This window comes from Polypterus senegalus, chromosome 10, assembly GCF_016835505.1.
Source record: "Polypterus senegalus isolate Bchr_013 chromosome 10, ASM1683550v1, whole genome shotgun sequence".
Taxonomy (NCBI): domain Eukaryota; kingdom Metazoa; phylum Chordata; class Cladistia; order Polypteriformes; family Polypteridae; genus Polypterus; species Polypterus senegalus.
The window spans coordinates 122,832,442-122,853,732 of NC_053163.1; the positions used below are offsets into that span (position 1 = coordinate 122,832,442).

Here is a 21,291-nt window from a genome sequence, read left to right on the forward strand (position 1 = left end):
TGCTAAAATAAAGTAGAGGTAAAGCAAACAACTGCTTATTTGGCATCGAGTAATGCTTTGTAAGAAATATTTTTATTAAATATACCAAATCAAGTCAAATTTTATTTGTCACATACGAATCTTACATACAATAAAATAACATTTAGGTTGTCTTCTGTTGGATTTCACTCCCTGTTCTTCACCATTACCTGCCTTATTAAGTTTTTTGCTTTCAGTTTTCCAATTTAGCAGCTATACAGTGGTTAGGAGGACTCTTGGGATTTGGGTAAAGTTAAGAAACTTTGGAATTAGTTTCTTCTGTATCACTTCTCGTCTCTTTGAAAACCATTGATGTCACCTTTCTGTATAGGTTAAAGTATTGCTTCTCAGAAGAAATGGAGGATTTATAGTACAATACATCTTTGAGCTATCTATACATTAATGGAAACTTGAATAAATATCAAACTTTCCGTTTCCAACACTTCTTTCAGTTCCCATACTTCTTTCACTTTTTTCTGCTCTGACACTTTTATTTAAAAAAAGAAAACAAAATGGCAGAATTTCCCTGTTTTACCTACAACATTGGCTATCAATCATATTCTTACATAGACCCAAGTTTTTATGTAATGTATAATGTATGTAGTGTATAATTAAAGACTTAAGTCAACTGGCACAACTGCTGTTTAACCCCTGCCTCAAATGGTACAAGGCCAGTCTTGCTTACACCAGTAAATAGAAGGACACTTTATGCCCAATTTTAAGGTTGCTGGACAGTTAATCATAAGAACAAATATTGCAACATAACAAACAGTGTATGTGTGTATGCATGTAACTTTCATAAATGGTGCACATCTGGTAATGAATTAACTGGCTGCCAGTTGTTGTTTTTTGAGTCACACCCTTTTTTTTTTTTTACTGGAACAATTTTACATAAAAAAACATGATAAAGAGTTTGAGGAAATGAAGATCACGTTCAAAAATAAGATTCATTGGATGAATACATTTGTGAGAACAAAATTCAAAGATGCATTAAAATGTAACTTTTTTTTTTTTTGGAGAGCAAGCTATTTCTAATCTATCCTTTTAATCCTTATAATTGTAAGAGCCAACGCAACAATAGGTTTCATGGAAATAACTCTTGTAAAAATTGGAAATTAAGGTCAAAACTGTCTTATATAATAATGTACTATCTTAAATTAAGACTACAAAATGTCAACAAAAGTTTGGAAGCAATGTCTTCGTGACCAAACAGTTAACTTTGTGAGCTGAAATGTTAAAGGTCTCAATCACAAATTAAAAAGAAAATACTCTCTTCTAACAAGTCTCAACGCTAAAATAATGTTTTTACAGGAGACCCACTTATTAAGATAGATTATGGTGTGTGAGTGTTCACAGGGTAAAACTCTCATTGAGTTTATGAAACACACTGGAAACTGTTTGACTAGCATAAACACGAAGGAAGTTTAATAGTCAACACTTTTGCTGAAGGGCGGGTCAATAATTAATCCTCAGTCTAGTTAGTGTTGTGGCAGCAGTGAGCTTCATGTACAGCTGAAATTGAATCTGATTGGCAGTTATCTCACCTCAACATCCACATACAATGTCTCTGGTCCACATTAACTCTTCTCATAATCTGCCCCACTGCACAAGAGAATCTGGCTGCAGACATAATCCGCTTGGCCCTTCAGCGGAATTGTGATTTTTGGGTCAAGGCCAGAAGAAATATGCGTGTTTTGCTTCTTTTATTTATTTATGAAAATGGCTTTGTTGTAATGAATTTTGCAAATAAAACAGACTTTGCTGTAATGTTTATTTTCAAAATAAGTCCTATAGGAGATAGAACTAAAAACTAAAAAAAAAAATTAACATGAGGATTTTGCTAAAATGGAGTTTGTTCTAATGGAATTTGACCTGATGTGTGTATGTACTGTATGTGTGCATATGATCCCTATATAATTGCAAGATCTTACAAAAAATTAAAAACAGAAAATAAATGTGAATAGTTGACGCAAATCAAAGTTGAACTGATTCATGAAGGTGTTGTAGCTGGTGTTACAGGCTGGGAAGGGATAAAATTAAGTTCAGGTGGCCAGGACGCAGAAGTGACATACTGTAATTGAGAGGTCTATCAATCGTCCTCTCTGTAGAGGGAGGAGGAGAAGAGGAATTAAGGCCCTTAACTTGTCTCATAATCTTGTGTGTGTTTGTATATATATATATATATATATATATATATAATAGATCGATATAATAGATCATTTTCTATTACAAAGTGAGGTCCTTGTGGCATGGGCTGATGTGTGCGTTGGCCATTGACCAGGACTACTGCATTTTTTTCAAATTTTAGGGAGTCATCATTCCACTGCTCCCTTTTAAAAGAAGCCGGTGTTTGTGTAAACTGAAAGTGTCGGAGAGAGGGTCCGGTCTGACCTCAAGGGGAGGGGATTCCTCCCGACTCGTCGAGCGTGGGTGGATGACGTATTCGCCTGCGACGGACCAGGAATCTCCCCGTCCTCCTCTTGGGCTTCCGTATCTCTCTTTCCCTCTGTGTACACGACGTGGAGACAGCTTGAGATTAGTTATCCCCATCTACAACGAGGCCTGTTTTTATCAGGAGTAGTCAATAGTTTACCACATTTATTTTCTAACCAGTCCCGTCTTAGAATCGCTGAGAAGGGAGGATTAGGGTGGATCCCCATGGGATTTTTTCTTAGCGTTCCTCTCTGACTCAAGAAACACAGGGCGGTGTCGTACATCCGGAGGTCTCCGTGTATACATTTAATACTGGTCTTTTTTTTTAATTCTCTGTCGCGGTAAAACATATCGGCAATCAACAATGGAAATGTTGCTGCCAGAATCAAACAGGGAAAGGAGTTTATAACTATTAATGACTACAAATCCTGTATTTGAACACGTCAGGGGGTTGGCAAGAGCACACAAACTATCTCCCCCCTTCCACCTACATCCCGCCTCGCTCTCGGGTAGGTTGCACGCCCGGAGTCCCAGGAACTCAGAAAAAGGCTCCGATGTATGTGTAAGAGACTCATTCAGTAGGACATGATCTCTAGGAAATCCACTAGAGGGCCGTTCTGCTCTCCCAGAGTTTAAGACTGGCTTGGGTGTTTTCAAGAGCTTTATAAGCTCTTCCATAGAATGGAATTCACCCCAGTCCAGCTGGGCAAAGGTTTTAGGTAGGCCTTTTAAAAAGAGGAGACAGGCTACCTGTTGTACTATTTGGCAGGTGGTTAATTCAAATGGCCTTAGCCACACAGCCACCTGCTCCCAGAGGGCCATAGCCTGCTCCTGGACTGATCTCTAAGGATCAAGTATCCAGTTTTTTATTATTTTTACCTGCTGGATTGGGGATAGCCCATATTTATCTGGGACCTCAGTCCCAATGGACGGCTCAGCTCTCTCCTCCGAGAGAACATAATAAGCCCTTTTTGTTTAATCCCCAGAAACCAGCCTTCGCCTGTATGTCCCCATCACATTCTCCATTTGGTAAGTTATAGGCCCGGGGTTGTATTTGAGGAGCGGAGCCTGTACTGAGCCCTTCCTGACCCCCAAACGCACTCCCCCAACAATCACAACCCCCAGCCAGAAACTCGGCCCCAGTACTTTCCTACCTGGTTCATTACATGTCCGAGTCCCTATTTCTTCTGGGACTGTATCCAGCCGACTACACCACTGTCATAAAAACGAGTCCAAGACATTATAAAGGTTTGGGGCAGCCACCCATATATTGTTTTTCCCAGCTGCAAAAGGGTTTCCTTTATCAAAGAAGTGATGTGCATCTCACAGAGTCCAAAACAGAACTGCTATAGTAGTCTAAGATGGAAGCTTTAAAGGTCTTGAGAGGAACTGATGTCATCAAAGGGGCCAGAACCAGAAGTGACGTCATCAAAGGGGCCGGTTTCAGAAGTGACATCTTCAGAGGTGCCGGTGCAGGATTTCCAGGGAAAGGTCTGTAGGGAACTGAGAAAGACAGTCAGTGCACTCCGCCGCCCCAAGTAGGATGTTTTATTGCAATTACTTGAGCCCTTTAGCTGCCTCCTACTCGCATGTGTGTGACAGCGGTAACATCGGTATTTTACATTCTAGCACCGCTGTACATAGCAGTACAGTAGACAGGTTTACCTTTACATTCTGTTTTTAGGTAATGTATTTAGGTAATTTTTTAGGCATACTGTATTTAGGGTTCAAACTATAAAAATAGGCATTTAAAACCATGGCCATGTATGTATATATATGTATCTATACTAATAAAAGGCAAAGCCCTCACTCACTCACTCCACTCACTCACTCACTCCACTCACTCACTCCACTCACTCACTCCACTCACTCCACTCACTCCACTCACTCACTCACTCACTCACTCACTCACTCACTCACTCACTCACTCACTCACTCACTAATTCTCCAACTTCCCGTGTGGGTGGAAGGCTGAAATTTGGCAGGTTCATTCCTTACAGCTTCCTTACAAAAGTTGGGCAGGTTTCATTTTGAAATTCTACGCGAATGGTCATAACTGGAAGCTGTTTTTCCATTTACTGTAATGGAGATGAGCTTGAACGCCGTGGGGGCGGAGTTTCGTGTGACATCATCACGCCTCCCACGTAATCACGCAGTACATAGAAAACCAGGAAGACCTCCAAAAGCGCTGAAGAAAACATGCATTATATAATTGAGAAGGCAGCTAAACAATAAGAAGCGAAGCGAAAGTGACATATACAACCATATTCATGAGTTCTGCTACTCGAAACAAAGCACGCATGTAAACCTACACTTTAAATTAAGTTCATAGACAGGCTACGCTGGCGCTTGTAATTTAGTGCCTGCCCATATAAGGCCGTCCGTCAGCGGCAATCCAATAGCAAACTCCCACTAAATATTCACAGGTGAAGGACTGTGCTTATGCAGAGGAAGATGAGATGGTCAGGGTGGTGTTTGGCACAAACTCAGCTTAAACTGCAAGAGAAAGTTTTAAGTGCCAGGACTAAGGTAACATTAAATACAGCCATGGACATAGCACGAGATGGCACCAGCACAGCTGGGAACCTTCGATGCATGTACACCGAAGCGCTCACGGAACTGACGCAGTGCACAGATAAAAGCAACAGTTCCAAAGAGCGCTGAACAAAACCAATTACACAATTGAAAAGGCAGCAAAAATATGAAGCGCCTGATACATAAAAGCATATTCATAAATCCAGCTACTGCGGAAACAAAGCACACGGTGGAAAAAGTCAATGTCCCGCTAAAGGAAGACAGTGCATAAAAAAAAACTCATGCATGCAGTGTGTCAGGTCTCGGATAAAGAAGAAGACGAGCTGTTTATTGATGCAGTAAGAAACGAATCGATGAATGAAACCTGTCATCTTTACAACGATTGACAAACACGGAATGTAACTTGAACACAACACATCCTACAAATATAACCCTGATTGAAAGAAATAATGATAATCAAATCCTTGATGACAGCAACACTCAGTAACACTCACAAAACAAATACTGTATATTGACAGTCATGTTACGCTATTTTTAAAATGTTCCCTTTTCTTTTCTAGCTTTTTAACACACTACTTTTCCTATGATACGCTGGTATATATATATGTATATATATATCCCGATCTACATACTCAATAATGGATACTTTATTCGCCATCAATGATTGTTTTGGTAAAGCCATACTCAGTGTATTCATTAGATGAACGGTAAAAAAGTAAGAGCGAGGGAGGATGACTTATTGAGGCATGCAGGCTGTAGCGCTCAACTCTATCTGAATTGCGCGATCACATTTGAAAAATATATCTTTTCAAGTTCTATTTAGTCCATATGTGTCAAACTCAAGGGGCGGGCCACATCCGCCCGCATGTAATTATATCCGCCCCGAGATCATTTTATATACTGTATTATTGTTATTAATGGCCCGGGTATATGAAGCGCTGGTAACACAATAAACTACAGATCCCATAATGCAGCGCTTCAGCTGCCTTGGCCGAACACTTACCGCGTTAATCAAGTCTAGCTTATGATGCTGCAAGTTATTGTGAAGCTAGCTCACACGATGCTGAAGAGAAAAGTTGATTCTGAAAATAGAGCCTTTAAAAACCGATGGGAGGCTGAGTATATGTTTACTGAACCCGTGTGTCTCATTTGTGGAGCTAATGTGGCTGTAATTACAGAATTTAATCTAAGACGGCACTATGAGACAAAACATCAGGGTAACCTGAATGCAATGCAGAAGATACAGAAAGCAGAAGAATTAAATAAGAATCTGACACTTCAGCAGACGTTTTTACCCGTGCACAATCACAAAGTGATTTCAAGTGAAGCTGCTTTTATGGGAGACACAAATGCACCAGTGCAACTTGCCCCACTTTCCCTGTTGCCAAGTAATGTTGAACCAAGTAGTCACTACGGTGTTCTCAAAATACGCACTTTGCTGATAAACTGAGTGCACTGCGCACTGAGGTCGCACGGCGCTTTGCTGACTTTGAAGAACAAAAAAAGAATTTTGAGTTGTTTCGCAACCCATTTGCCGTCGATGTAGAAACTGCACCTGTGCAGATTCAGATGGTGGTGATTGAGCTGCAGTGTAATGGCACACTGAAGGCAAAGTACGATACTGCAGGGCCCGCACAGTTTATTCACTCCATTCCCGCAGAAATGCTCCAGCTCCGTCTACTTGCGGACTGAGCACACTGAGTTTGCACGGCGCTTTGGTGACTTTGAAGAACAAAAAAAGTCCGTCTACATGCTCAACCTTGTGCATGTTTGGTAGCACATATCTGTGTGAGAAGCTCTTCTCAGTGATAAAGACTAACAAAACAGCACACAGGAGTCGCCTCACTGATGAGCACCTGCAATCCATCCTGAGAATCTCCACAACACAGAACTTCACACCAAACAGAAACGAACTTGCGGCCAAAAAACGATGCCAGGCGTCCAGCTCTAAAATGACATATGAGCAAAGACAACTGAATGATTTGATTTGTTATTGCTGAAAGGAACACATTTTATTTATATTTCCAGGTTTTGTTATGCAGCATGTTCATATTTGAATTTGTATAATTTTGACAGGATATATTTTTATGGAGAGCAAAATCTTTTGGGATATTTAAAATCTAAGTTTATTTTTTATATAAAATTACATAAGAGTAAAGAAATTTGAATGTTTGTTCTTTTAACGTTTACTTTATTTCTAACTTGTATAATTTAGACAGGATATATTTTTATGGAGAGCAAAATATTATAAGTTGTTTAAGGTTTGAGTTGATTTATTCAGGAATAATATTCCTGTCTGTTTTACCATTCCTACCAAAGATATTTCTGTCGACTAAATAAAAATTCCTTCTATTTAAAATTTAGTTCATAATATCCACGCAGACTTGCACGTAAGAGCTGAGTTATCCGTTTTAACAAGCAGCGTATTGCACTGATAATGTAAATAGCTGTGTGTGTATATATGTAGATATGTATATATATATGTGTGTATGTATGTGTATAGATGTAGATATATATATATATGTATGTATATATGTGTGTGTGTATATACATGTGTATATGTATAGATATGTATATATATATGTTTATGTGTGTGTGCAAATATATATATGTATTTATATATATATACTAGCAGAATACCAAGGCCAAGAAAATGAGAAGTAGTGTGTTAAAGAAGGTATAAAAAGAAAAGGAAAAATTTAAAAATAACGTAACATGATTGTTAATGTAATTGTTTTGTCATTGATATGAGTGTTGTTCTCATATCTATCTATATATATATATATATATCTATCTATATATATATATATATATATATATATATATATATATATATATATATATATATATATATATATATATATATACCGCGCTTGGCAGCGGAGAAGTAGTGTGTTAAAGAAGGAAAGAGAAAGAAAAGGAAACATTTTAAAAATAATGTAACATGATTGTCAAAGTAATTGTTTTGTGTATTTGGCGGCAGCATCACAACGTTGTTTTCGTCTAGCTGCATCAGAAAATGTATCACACGCCTGACACGCCTCCTTTTTACTGTTTTCTCACAGCTTTGATTGTTGCTGTCATATATACACACACACACACACACACACACATACATACATACATACATACATACATACATATATACATATATATTGTGAACGCTGGCCCCGGCACAGACAGACGGACAACATATTTTCACCCAACACACCGTTTATTATACACTATATACAATATCAAGTCCAAATCACGCAGCACTCACAACCCCAGCCTTGGCACTGAATCCCCAAAGTCCAGGGCCCACAGTCTCTGTGCCTTTGTCCTGGCCGCCTCCCTGTCCTCTCCAGCTCTGTCCACTTCCACCCACATCCACCAAATGACTGGAGGGAGGCGCCCCTTAAATAATGCCCCGGATGAGCCCCAGGTGTTTCCCGCCTCTTTCTTTAGCCACGCCCCAGCTGGCATGGAAGTGTCGGCTGCTTTCCTGGCGCTCTCCGGCGCCACCCAGTCCTCCGCACTTCCTGGTGTGGCGGAAGTGCCGGGCTCCCGGATATTAGGCACCGGGCGCCGCTGGTGGTGGCCACGGGTCCCTACAGGGCTGGGCTTCCAAGCCCTGTACCCAGGCCCCTGCCTAACCAGGACGGACGCCCCACTCAGTCTGGAGGAGGCACACGCCTCCCTCCGGTCTTCCAAGGCATCCCGGCCGGGCTCCACCCCCGGCCAAAGACCACACAGGGTAAACCGGCATCGGGCGCCGCCTGGCGGTGTCCACGGGTCCCTACAGGGCTGGGCTTCCAAGCCCTGTACCCGTGGTCCCCTACACAACCAAGACGGATCACCCTCGCGGTCTGGAGGAGGCACAAGCCCTCCTCTCCTCCTCCTGGAGCCCGGCCGGGGACCACAATATACACATACATATCTTCATATCTACATATCTATATACATATCTACATATACACATATATATATATATATATATATATATATATATACCTATCTACATCATATATACACACACATACATACATCCACACACACAAATTATATATATGTGTATGTATGTGTGTGTATATATATATATATATATATATATATATATAAATATAATGTAGATAGTGTGTGTGTGTGTATATATATATATATATATATATATATACATATACATACATATATATACACATACATATACTTGTGTGTATGTTTGTATGTGTCTATATGTGTGTGTATAGCTTTGGTCACTGAGTGCAAGGGAAAAATAATAAAATATAGTCTATAAGTTATTAAACAGTAAAACATTAACGCTTTAAGAAGTACAGGTACATTGAGCACTACTGGAGTGGTTATGGTAAACTACATTTTAAAGACTGTGTAACACAACAGGTAAGTAACTAACAGCAGCTAAAATGTATATGGATCATCTCTCGGTAGTAGATCCCTTTTGAAAGGCGCTACACGACGGCTGTGGTATAGAAATTACATTTTCTATGTGAACGCTCAAATTTGTGCCTCTGGTAATGTGCCTTACCGCATTTAAAGAAAATTAGTTTTGTGTCCTCTGCAGTGTTAAGAGAGAAAGGCTTTGGTTTGGGATAAAAGGAAAAAGGTGTAAAGAAAGGAAAGTTGCCTTTTCTTTTATATAGTATAGAGAGATGTGTTCGCTGACGCTATGATCGCCTTTTGGGACAGTCGCGTGGGTCTTGTGTAGACTGGTGAGACGCCCCGCCATTAATCGGCTGTGATGGCACTGTCAGTCCTCCACTCGTGCGTGTCTTCATAATCCGAGGTGAGGACCTCATAATCGTATAACGCAAAAGAAAGTGTGAATCGCCTTAATATTATTTTGCCGTGGTGTAGAAAAGGGGTCCCGTGTTTGCACTTGTCTGGGCTATAGCGCAGGGGAGGATGAAAAATTAAAAGTGCTCACTTTGACTTAAGGCAGAAGCGCAGTCAGCGCCTCAAAGGCCGGCACAGCTATGCACGCGCTGGCTGCTCGACTTTTGCTGGGCAGGAGACCCAGTTTTGCAGACACGCTCATGATATCAAAAGTCTCAGCCTTTGGAGGTCATTCATATATATATATATAGCAAAATACCCGCCTCGCAGGAGAAGTAGTGTGTTAAAGAAGTAATGAAAAGAAAAGGAAACATTTTAATAATAACGTAACATGATTGACATTGTCATGAGTGTTGCTGTCATATATATGCCTGCCTAAATAAGTCACCCTCGCTTTGCTCTTACTTTTTACCGCTCATTTAATCATGGCTAGTGGCGGAAAAATTATAAAATGGAAGGAGGATGGCTTTACCAAAACAATTATTGATGGCTTAATCGATTATTCATAAAGCTTGAATTGGTGATCTGTTTTTCTGTGTTAACCTCTATTTTTCATACTTCTTCTCAAACTAAGGTGGTGCGAGGGTAAAATGAATCGGGATGCGCTTGATCAATGTAATCGTGTACCAGGAAATCATGCATTGACAAAAGCCCCTTTGCTTGTAATGCAAAGTGTGATTAAATGCATTATTTTTAACGTTATGGAGCACATGCATCAAGCTTCTCAGCTGTGCTTGTGCTAAGAAAAGGAAAGATTTTAAAAATAACGTAACACATTGTCAATGTGACCTTTTGTAAGTAGTGCCTGGAGGATTCAGTGTGAGAAACTCTAGAGACAGCGTGTGTATTAACTTGTGGATTTTTCTGTGAGTATTTGGTGGCAGTCTGACGGTTGCTTCGAAGACGGCGTTAGCGCTGAGCTCAGCTCAGAGCAAATAGATGAATGGGAGGGGAGATGATGACGTGACTCCCCACCCGCCTTTAACTGTCAATCCCCACAAACACAGTCTCTCGGAATTTGCATAAGCACACCCCTTCACCTACAATTTTAACTTAGTTACAAAGTGATCAAAACTCGCTTATATCCCGCCCTCTCATTAAACTTGTATCCCCGATTACCTGTGGGCATGTGAAACGCCAGCGTAGCCTGTCTATGAACTTAATTTAAAGTTTAGGTTTACATCTTGCTTTCTTTCCGAGGTAGCAGCACTCATGAATATGATAGTATATGTCACTCGCCGCTTCTTATTGTTTCGCTGCCTTCTCAATTATATAATGCATGTTTTCTTAAGCGCTTTTGGAGGTCTTCCTGGTTTTCTACGCACTGCGCTGACAGTCAGTTCACGGATTACGTGGGAGGCGATGACTCGCCCCCACATCTTCCAGCTCAACTCCATTACAGTTAATGGAGAAAAATACCTTCCAGTTATGACCATTAGGCGAGAATTTCGAAATGAAACCTGCCCAACTTTTGTAAGTAAGCTGTAAGGAATGAGCCTTCCAAATTTCAGCCTTCTACCTACACGGGAATTTGGAGAATTAGTGAGTGAGTGAGTGAGTGAGTGAGTGAGTGAGTGAGTGAGTGAGGGCTTTGCCTTTTATTAGTATAGATATATGTATATATATATATATATATATATATATATGTATATGTATATATATATATATGTGTATGTATATGTATATATGTGTATATGTATATGTATATATGTGTATGTATATATATATATATATATATATATATATATATATATATTGGTTTTGGTTAGCGCAGGGACGCCGCCTACCAAATTTCGTGAAGATGGGGCCATAAATAAGAAAGTTCAACATGGCGGACTTTGGCGACCGTTATGAACGTTACGCGTAGAATTTCATGTTATAAGGAACGAGCCTGCCAAATTTCAGCCTTCAACCTACACGGGAAGTTGGAGAATTAGTGACGTTGGGAAGTTCAATATGGCGGCCGACAGTGGCGTCATACCACCGAACTAAGTATGTACATCGGTTTCAGTTAGCACAGGGAAGCCGCCTACCAAATTTCGTGAAGATGGGGCCATAAATAAGAAAGTTCAACATGGCGGATGTTGTTGACAGTTATCGACCGTTATGACTGTTAAGTTTAGAATTTCGAAATGAAACCTGCTTAACTTTTCAAAGTAAGCTGTAAGGAATAAGCCTGCCAAATGTCAGCCTTCTACCTACACGGGAAGTTGGAGAATTAGTGAGTGAGTGAGTCAGTGAGGGCTTTGCCTTTTATTAGTATAGATATATATATATGTATATGTATATATATATATATATATATGTATATATGTATATATATGTGTGTATGTATGTGTGTATATATATATATATATATAGTAATCCCTCCTCGATCGCGGGGGTTGCATTCCAGAACCCCCCGCAATAGGTGAAAATCCACAAAGTAGAAACCATATGTTTGTATGGTTATTTTTATATATTTTAAGCTCTTAGAAACTCTCCCACACTGTTTATAAATATTCTTCGCACAGTTATACAGTAAACCCTCGTTTATAGCGGTTGATCCGCTCCAGACAGATAAATGAATTTCCAAGAAGTATGATTTTTTATTTATAAATCTAATATTTTCGCAGCTAGAGCATTGAAACCCTGTTTACGACCTTCTAAATACGCTTTTTAACATTATTAGAGCCCTCTAGACATGAAATAACACCCTTTAGTCAAAAGATTAAACTGTGCTCCATGACAAGACAGAGATGACAGTTCTTTCTCACAATTAAAAGAATGCAAACATATCTTAATCTTCAAGGTGCGTGTCAGGAACGGAGAATGTCAGAGAGAGAGTAAACAATCAAAAATCAGTAGGGCTGTTGCGCTTTTAAGTATGCAAACACCGCGATAAAGTGGCGAAATGAAGGGATCAATGTGAAGGTAGCCTTTCAGCATTTTTTTAACAGGCGAGTCCGTATCTTCTAAGCAAACAGCCACTGTGCAAACAGCCCCTCTGCTCACACCCTCCGTCAGGAGCAGATAATGGGGCCAATCATACGCCTCCCTGATGGTATTGCATGATGGATAAGTATCTGCCTGTATTTCTCAGAGAGAGTGAGAGACAGAGAAAAGCAAACAATGAAAAATCAATACGGGCTGTTAGAGCTTTTAAGTGTAAGCAGCAGCTGCTGGAAGCATATTGTATATCATTGAGGAGTTTTATTTAATATGTAATACGTGCTCTGATTGGGTAGCTTCTCAGCCATCCGCCAATAGCGTCCCTTGTATGAAATCAACTGGGCAAACAAACTGAGAAAGCATGTAACATAAATTGAAAGACCCATTGTCCTAGAAATCAGCTGCACCAGCTGAAAAATCTGTGATATATATTTAGATATGCTTACATTTAAAATCACATGGAGTGAAGCCGCGAAAGTCGAAGCGCGATATAGCGAGGGATCACTGTGTATGTATATATATATATATATATGTGTATGTGTATATATATATATATATATATATATATATATATATATATATAGTACATATATACTGTGTGTGTGTATGTATGTATGGATGTATATATTTATATATATATATATATATATATATATATATATATATATATATATATATATATATAAAGAGAGAGAGAAACAAAATCAAACAAATTAATGCAAAAAATATTGATCGGTTACATGGTAAATTGATTAAATGAGTATCACTAGACTATGCTGAAACAGTTGGTGATGATCATGCAGAACATGAAAACATCAACTTACAATATTCCGAAGAATATCTATAACCGTAAACACCGTCCTGTATCCCACCGCACAAATTACTGTACTGTAGAGAGAAGGATGTATCCAAGAAAGGTAATGACGTGAATTTTCCGCAGATAACATTAAACAACAATGGAGATCTTGATATGTCATTTATATTAAAACGTTAACAGTTTCCACTTAGAATAGCTTTTGCAAAGACAATTAACAAATTTCAGTGCCAAACATTCAAAAAAGTAATTTTATTTATTAGAGAAAAAGAAACGAAATTTGATCACAGGCAGTTAAACATTGCGTTGTCTCGATGAAAGTCCAAACACAGAATTAAAATTCATTGCGATTTTGACGATATTTTAATTCAAAAAATAGTTTTTACTGAAGTTTTACAGTAAAAGTATAAGTTTAAAAAGCATTTGCTTGTTAATTTCAAGGCCAAACAGAATGAAATCATATTACTCAACAAATAACTCTTAATGCAACATGAAACATAATTTACTTTCAAATGATTATGTTTTACTATTTTTTAGTATGGTTAATTACTCGTTGTAATGTAAAATAGTTCTATTATGCATATGTAACAATTCCCATGAAAATAAAAATCTTTTTAAATTGTACCCTCGCATTCCCATATGCGAGCAGCAGAACCACAAAGAGGCTGGCGCATAGCAGGCGGGGCTGGTGAGCCGGCTTAGCAGGGGCAAAGCTTCCTAGTATTATATATGCATATATTATATACAGGATGAGTGAAAATTATGTTAACACTAATGGTACTGCTATGTATATATATTTGTACAATTTTTGTGGACAGTTTATGTACCACATATGGTACATGTGTTGAACATGATGGTGAACAGGTTGAGACATTACTGTAAATCATCTTGCACATATGAAGTATGTTTTGTGAATTAATTGTTTCTAGTATTTGAATGTTAACATAATTTTGACTCACCCTGTATTTGTATATACAGTAATCCCTCCTCGATCGCGGGGGTTGCGTTCCAGAACCCCCCTAGGTAGATGAAAATCCGCGAAGTAGAAACCATATGTTAGTATGGTTATTTTTATATATTTTAAGCCCTTATAAACTCTCCCACACTGTTAACATTATTAGAACCCCCTAGACATGAAATAACACCCATTACTCAAAAGTTTAAACTGTGCTCCATGACAAGACAGAGATGACATTTCTTTCTCACAATTAAAAGATGCAAACATATCTTCCTCTTCAAAGAAGTAAACGTTAGGGGCAGAGAATTTCAGAGAGAGAGACAGTAAAGCAAACAATCAAAAAATCAATACATGCTTTTGTGCTTTTAAGTATGCCGAAGCACCACGATAAAGCGGCATTTTGTAGAGGAGCATCCGTATCCTCTAGGCAAACAGCCTCTGTGCAAACAGCCCCTTTGCTCACACCCCCTCCGTCAGGCAGAGAGAGTGAGAGAGACAGAAAAAAAGCAAACAATCAAACACCGCAAGGGAAGCACATCGTATATCATTGAGGAGTTTTATTTAATATGTAATACATGCTCTGGGTAGCTTCTAAGCCATCTGCCAATAGCTTCCCTTGTATGAAATCAACTGGGCAAACAAACTGAGGAAGCGTGTACCATCAGGGGTGTGGAAATCAAATTTATTTCCACGGACAAGTAAACTTAGAAAATCCACTTGTCCGCCAGTTAAATTTACTTGCCCATAAACAAATAACAAGTGAAAAATAGTTTATTTTTTGATCTCTTTTATTGTTACCAAAACTGCCTTCAATTTTAAAACTGAAAAAAGTTCTTTCAGGGAGTAGTATTTTGCCACCTTGCTCTAGAACAGTATATAAAAGATTCCCTTATTTTAACTGGCTAATAAACAATGCCTTCATTATAGCTACACTAGTTATTTTTTCATATATTACAGTTACATAACAGAACACTGTCCTGATTCATTTTCTGTCATGTTCTTCAGCTTTTGTCTTGCAACATCTTCTCCCCCAAGAATCATTACTATCTCAGACAGCATGGGCTGAATGCTGTTAATATCTGCTTGAGCTGAACTACATGGTTCCTAGACTGATGGTCCTGCAGAAGTGGATGCTGATGACTTTTCAGGTTTTTTATGAGTGATGTGCCTGTTGCCAGGTGACAGCCAGAATTCCACAGCTGGTCGTGGGTCAAACTCTTCTAAAGAAGCAGTATTGAACAGCCTAGCATAACGCTCAACCTCCGAGCGTTCAGCTTTAGAAAACGCTTTTTCAATTGAACCACTTTTTTCTTACTTTTAGACTCACGTCTCTATCTGACTTACTAAACCCCCAGTTCATATCCTTTTTCTTTCTGCACATAACCAATCACCACACGATAAATGTATTTGTGAAATTAAAACTAGTTATAAGCTTAGACCTTTGAATGGATGGCATAATTAAACATGTATAACGAAAAAATTTTTTAAAGTTCTGAAAACTAGGTCTAGGTTTATAACTAGTTTTAATTTCACAAAGACGTTTATCGTGTGGTGATTGGTTATTTGGAGAAAGACAAAGGATAGGAACTGGGGGTTTAGTACGTAAGATAGACACAGCAAACATGTAATAAAGAAAGCCTGCTCAGAAAAAACATCCATTGAATTCTGCGTTCGTGTCTCCGACCTCCAGATCACGAACCCGACATTAACACAATATGTCAGTTAAACCTGTGCGATACCCATTCAAATATCCAGTTTTTTGGAGCCTCGTCACACCTGCCATAAACTTCTCTACACTGAACGTAGGTCACTGAATGTAGACCTGAGGACCCCTTAATGCAAGGGAGCCAGCCACGCCACCGTGCCCCCCGCCACCCATGTCTAATACATGTTTTAATGCATTTCATCGTGAAAAAGATAAAGTATTTATCTTAGTATTCTGAATGTTCATTGAACAGGAATATCATGAAGTCAATGTGTGGCGACTGCTGCCGACGCTTCCTCAGTGCAAGAGGAAGTCAGTTTAAGAAGCGCGCAGAAATTAACAACTGGGTCAGGGAACACTTAATATAAAGCATTTAATGTTCTACATTAATTTATGACGGGGTTTGAGAAAATATAGTAAATGAAACATTCATTTTAAGATGAAATTTAGTTTGGGACATTCTACTAATAAAATAAACTACAAGAATAAAGTGGAAATGTCGACTTTAATCTCGACATTTACATTTTTTTTTGTCTTCACTGTGTCCGTATTTTTTCACGTGGCCTTAATACGCCCCGTAGGTTTTTCAGGGCCTGTTGTCCCAGTTTTAATCAAGCAATTGGTTCTTATCCGCGATGCTACTTGTTTCAGTTTCTGCAACACGCATATCGCGAGAACAACGTGCTTACCGCAGTGTATTATGGGTTACGCAGGTAATTCCTAATGACGTATTTGAAATTCCGCAAGATTGTACATTTCCAAAGAAGTAAATATTACCGATGTTGTCGGAGAAAAAAATAATCGCGTCTAAGTGAAGATTTTTATTGATATTTCATAACATTTGGAAACCGTTAGAATGTTTTCTTCTTTATTTTTAATAAACTGACAGCGCGAAACCAACTTGTTTTATATGAAAAATTCTCTAATCAAAAACGATCTATAGACAGCTCATCAAAATTGATGTCACGCAATAAATTTCTTAACTCCTCAATATATCACAACCTACGTGAAATCGCAAATTTCAGGAAAGATTAACTGCCTAAGAAGCTTTATGTGGAGAAAACAATTGCATTGTATGTGAAATGATCGCATTTTTATGTGGAAAAAATGAATTTTATTAATAATGTATAACATTTATCGATTATAATGAAAAATCATCAAATTACATCGTAATGTTGGCATGAAAAAAATGACCGCATCTCCAAGCGTGTAAATAATAGGGTAAAATACTTATGTAAGACCATGAGAGTGATTCCCCTTTGAAAAATCAGCCGTCATTTTGTAAACAATATTGAATACCAATTTGAGACATGAAGAACATGCCTAAGTAGACTGTTTCCGCATGAAGCACATACCCAAATGTTTAAAATTTGAAAGTAGTGCTAAAATGTGCCCTGCACAGCACATATAATTCTTTTTTCTCCAGGAAATTGCACTTGTTCACGGACAACTGAAACCAGAAAAACACGCTTGTCCGACAGTCGATTTACCCGTGTCGGACAAGTCGGGCGTTGGATTTCCGCACCCCTGACCATAAATTAAACGACCCTTTGTCCGCAGAAATTTCGTGAACCAGCGAAAAATCCATGATATATATTTAGATATGCTTACATTTAAAATCCGCGATGGAGTAAAGCCGCGAAAGTCAAAGCGCGATATAGCGAGGGATCACTGTACACAAAAAAAATCCAGAATGTTTGTATTTGATGTCCATGACAGTGAAATTTCATAATACTTGATATAATGGCAAAAATGAAAATCCCTTTCACTGGGTTTTTAATTAAAAGAGCCACCATTATTAAAGTGAATACCATTATACCATTCTCTGTAATAGTAGTTTTATATTTTATATTCTTACTAGACATTAAGCCCGTTACAATAACGGGCGCTAGAACAGTAGTGCATAAACATTAGTAGGAACAGTCTATATTAAATGGCAAGGGACCTTGTATGTGGCTGTAATATGCGTCACTGTATTGTGTGCCTTTAATTTTCTCTCTCAGTAATACTGGTTTGTATTTCCGTATAATGCCTGTAATTTTGTCGGAAAGTAATACAGTGGGACCGAAGTAATTTCCCCCATAGGATTGTATGTAAATACAATTAATCCGTTCCAGATCATATGAACTGTATGTAAATATATATTTTTTAAGATTTTAAGCACAAATATAGTTAATTATACCATTGAATGCACAGCGTAATTGTAAACTAAATGTAAAAACATTGAATAACACTGAGAAAACCTTGAACAACAGAGAAAACTAACACTGCAAGAGTTCATGCTATAGCCTTACGACCCGCTTGCTAAAAACACCTTTTTTAATGAGTTTTAAGCACAGGGAAAAAAATGAACATTTGAAAAATCCATAATCTAATAAACAACCAAGAAAAGTGTGTGTGCGTGTCTGTCTCTGTAGCGGGCCTGCGTGTGTGTGTGTGTCTGTCCCTCATGCGGGCCTGCCTGTGTGTGTGTGAGTGTGTCTCTCTGTCAGGCGGGCGTGCGTGTGTGCGTGTCTGTCCTGTCTCTCGCGTGGGCCTGCCTGCCTGCGTGCGTGTGTGTGTGTGTGCGTGCGTGTGTGCGGCGGCGCGCGTGCGCGCGCGTCGCGTGTGCGCGTGTGCGTGTGTGTGCGTGCGTGTTTGTGTGTGCGTGTGTCTGTCCGTCTCTCGTGCGTGCGTGCCTGTGCGTGCCTGTGCGTGCCTGTCCGTCTCTCGCGTGGGCCTGCCTGCCTGCGCGTGCGTGTCTGTCCGTCTCTCACGTGGGTCTGCGTGTCTGTCTGTCGTGCGCACGCACCTGTGTGTGTCTCTCTCTCTCTCTCTCTCTCTCTCTCTCTGCACACACAGGGAATGCACAGGAAGAGACTGAACATGTGCCGTGTGGCCCCGCGCATGCGCACTTCACCAGAAGACACACACACGGACACTGGACGCACACAAGGGTTTTATTAAAGAGGATGATAGTAACAGCAGCTTTAAAATACTGATATATAAATCAAGTACATACCTAGCTATCATTTAAGTAAACTAGTTTTGACATTAATACATTTCAAAGTTGAAAGTGGATGTATGCTCGAACGTATATCTTTATATGTTCAATCAGAGAATGAATGCAAAGCCTCCGTTCCTTTACTGGGACTGTATAGAATGGATAGATAAATAGAACTTTATTTGTCCCAAGTTGTGTTACTAAAAAGTGATTAATCTCAGCATCTACAAGTTAAACAGTGTGTGTGTGTGTTTTGCCTTTTTTTTTTTTTTTATAATAAGCATGATTACAGATTCCAGTCACACATGGAAATTCTTTTGCCTTCAACATAAAAGATTTCCACGCATGACTTCTGCTTTTTTTTAACAATTTTTAATTTGGTGCTTTACCACTGTAAGCAATTTTCATGTGTAGTTTTCACTCATACTTTTATCATGTCTTATACATCCACTTTTAATTACTCATCAGTTTTGGTAACAACTTTCACTCTGTGCTACCAGTACTGTAAAAAAAGATAGCACCATTACTTTTTCGGCATTTTCATATCAACTGGATACTCAAGTATCATTCTTTTGAAATTTCTAAATATACCGGTATGTGTATGTCTAAAAAGTAATTCAAAGATTTAATCTGACCCCTTCACATTTTGTTATGTTGCAGCCTTATACTGTAATCATTTTAATTATTTTTTCCCATATCAAGCAAAACTCCATATCCCAGAATTACAAAGTGAAAACAGGATTTTATCATTTTTTGCAAATTTATTAAAAATAAAAATGAAATATCACATTGACCAATTTCTCAGTACTTAGTTGAAGCACCTGGCAACAATTACAGTATTCGTTTGGTTTATTAATCCATATTTGAAGATCTCATATCATTTACTGTGAGAATATGCAGTAATGCTGAAAAATTACGTTTTCAGTGCTTGGTCTAAGAAAAAAACTTTTAGCTTTTGATTTTTGCATGTAATAAACAATAAACTACTGGTACTGCACCAGAAAGAATATACTATAAAATAATATTACATTTATTAATGACAGTTTCAAATAGGTACAGTACCTTAGTGCTCAATTTTTTTTCTTTCTGTCAGATTTTAACTTTGTAACAGATGAAATAAGATTTTTGAAAATTTAAATCATCAAATTAAAGAAACGCAAATACAGTTTTTATTTTTAATTGCAGGCCTATGTTTTCATAGCTACAAAGTCTTACTAAAACAATGGAGTTTTTTTAATGTTAAAATTGATTGTGATGCAAACCTTTCAATGAATACTGTTGAGCATTCCAGCCAAGTGGAGAAAAATATATGATACAACTTAGAGCATCAATGCTTAGATCTAGCTGTATATTTTTAAACTTATTTTGACAGAAACAATGGCATTTTTTTGCTGAAGACACTGCTAACAAGACTTTTTGTGACTGTAAATGATTTACACAAGTCAGCTAAAGTAGTGGTATAAGTGGTTTAATGCAACGCAGGTGGAATATATGTGATATAATAAAATTGCCTGTTTCTGGCAAGTGACACTAGAATAGACTAACTTTAGACATGCTTAAATGTAGGGTGCAGGTCATGTCCTTTAGAATATTTTGCATTTCTTCTTCCCTTCAGTCTACTAATGTGTTTTTAAAGTAGCTGTGCATTCACTGCCTGTCATTGCCCTTTTCACCACAGAATCTTACTGATGAAGAAAGAACTGTCTGTGGCATATACAGTAATTAAAATTATAATAGTTAATTTTGAACTTGGTGTTTTTATGGTGTCTGAATTTTAGTTTATCAAACTAATATATCGTTGCATGAATCATCTTGCTAAAAATCGATTTCTTAAATATTTAACTTTGTAGATTCTACTGATGTTTTTATGTCCTTCTTTTATTTGTTTGTTTATTCCTTTGTTTTTTGTGTCTTTGTAGATCCCCAGTGAAGTTTCTCCTGCCAGCTGTAAAGGTATGTAATTAGTTTAATTTTTAAAATACCAGATACTGCATTACACAGTAGTGATTGAAAGGAGATTTTATTATACCAGGTACAACTTCAGATAGGTTTTTTTTTCTTTTTTCTTTTGTCATCATATT

General features: G+C 38.2%; 1 protein-coding gene across 1 annotated transcript in view; it reads left to right on the forward strand.

The window, feature by feature from the left end:
• wdr44 (WD repeat domain 44) overlaps window positions 1-21,291 on the forward strand; it is a 126,512-nt gene that overhangs the window by 15,833 nt on the left and 89,388 nt on the right. The window contains exon 2 of the mRNA XM_039766510.1: window positions 21,130-21,163. Within this exon, the coding sequence (XP_039622444.1) occupies window positions 21,130-21,163 (34 nt within the window). The remainder of the gene's footprint in view (window positions 1-21,129; window positions 21,164-21,291) is intronic.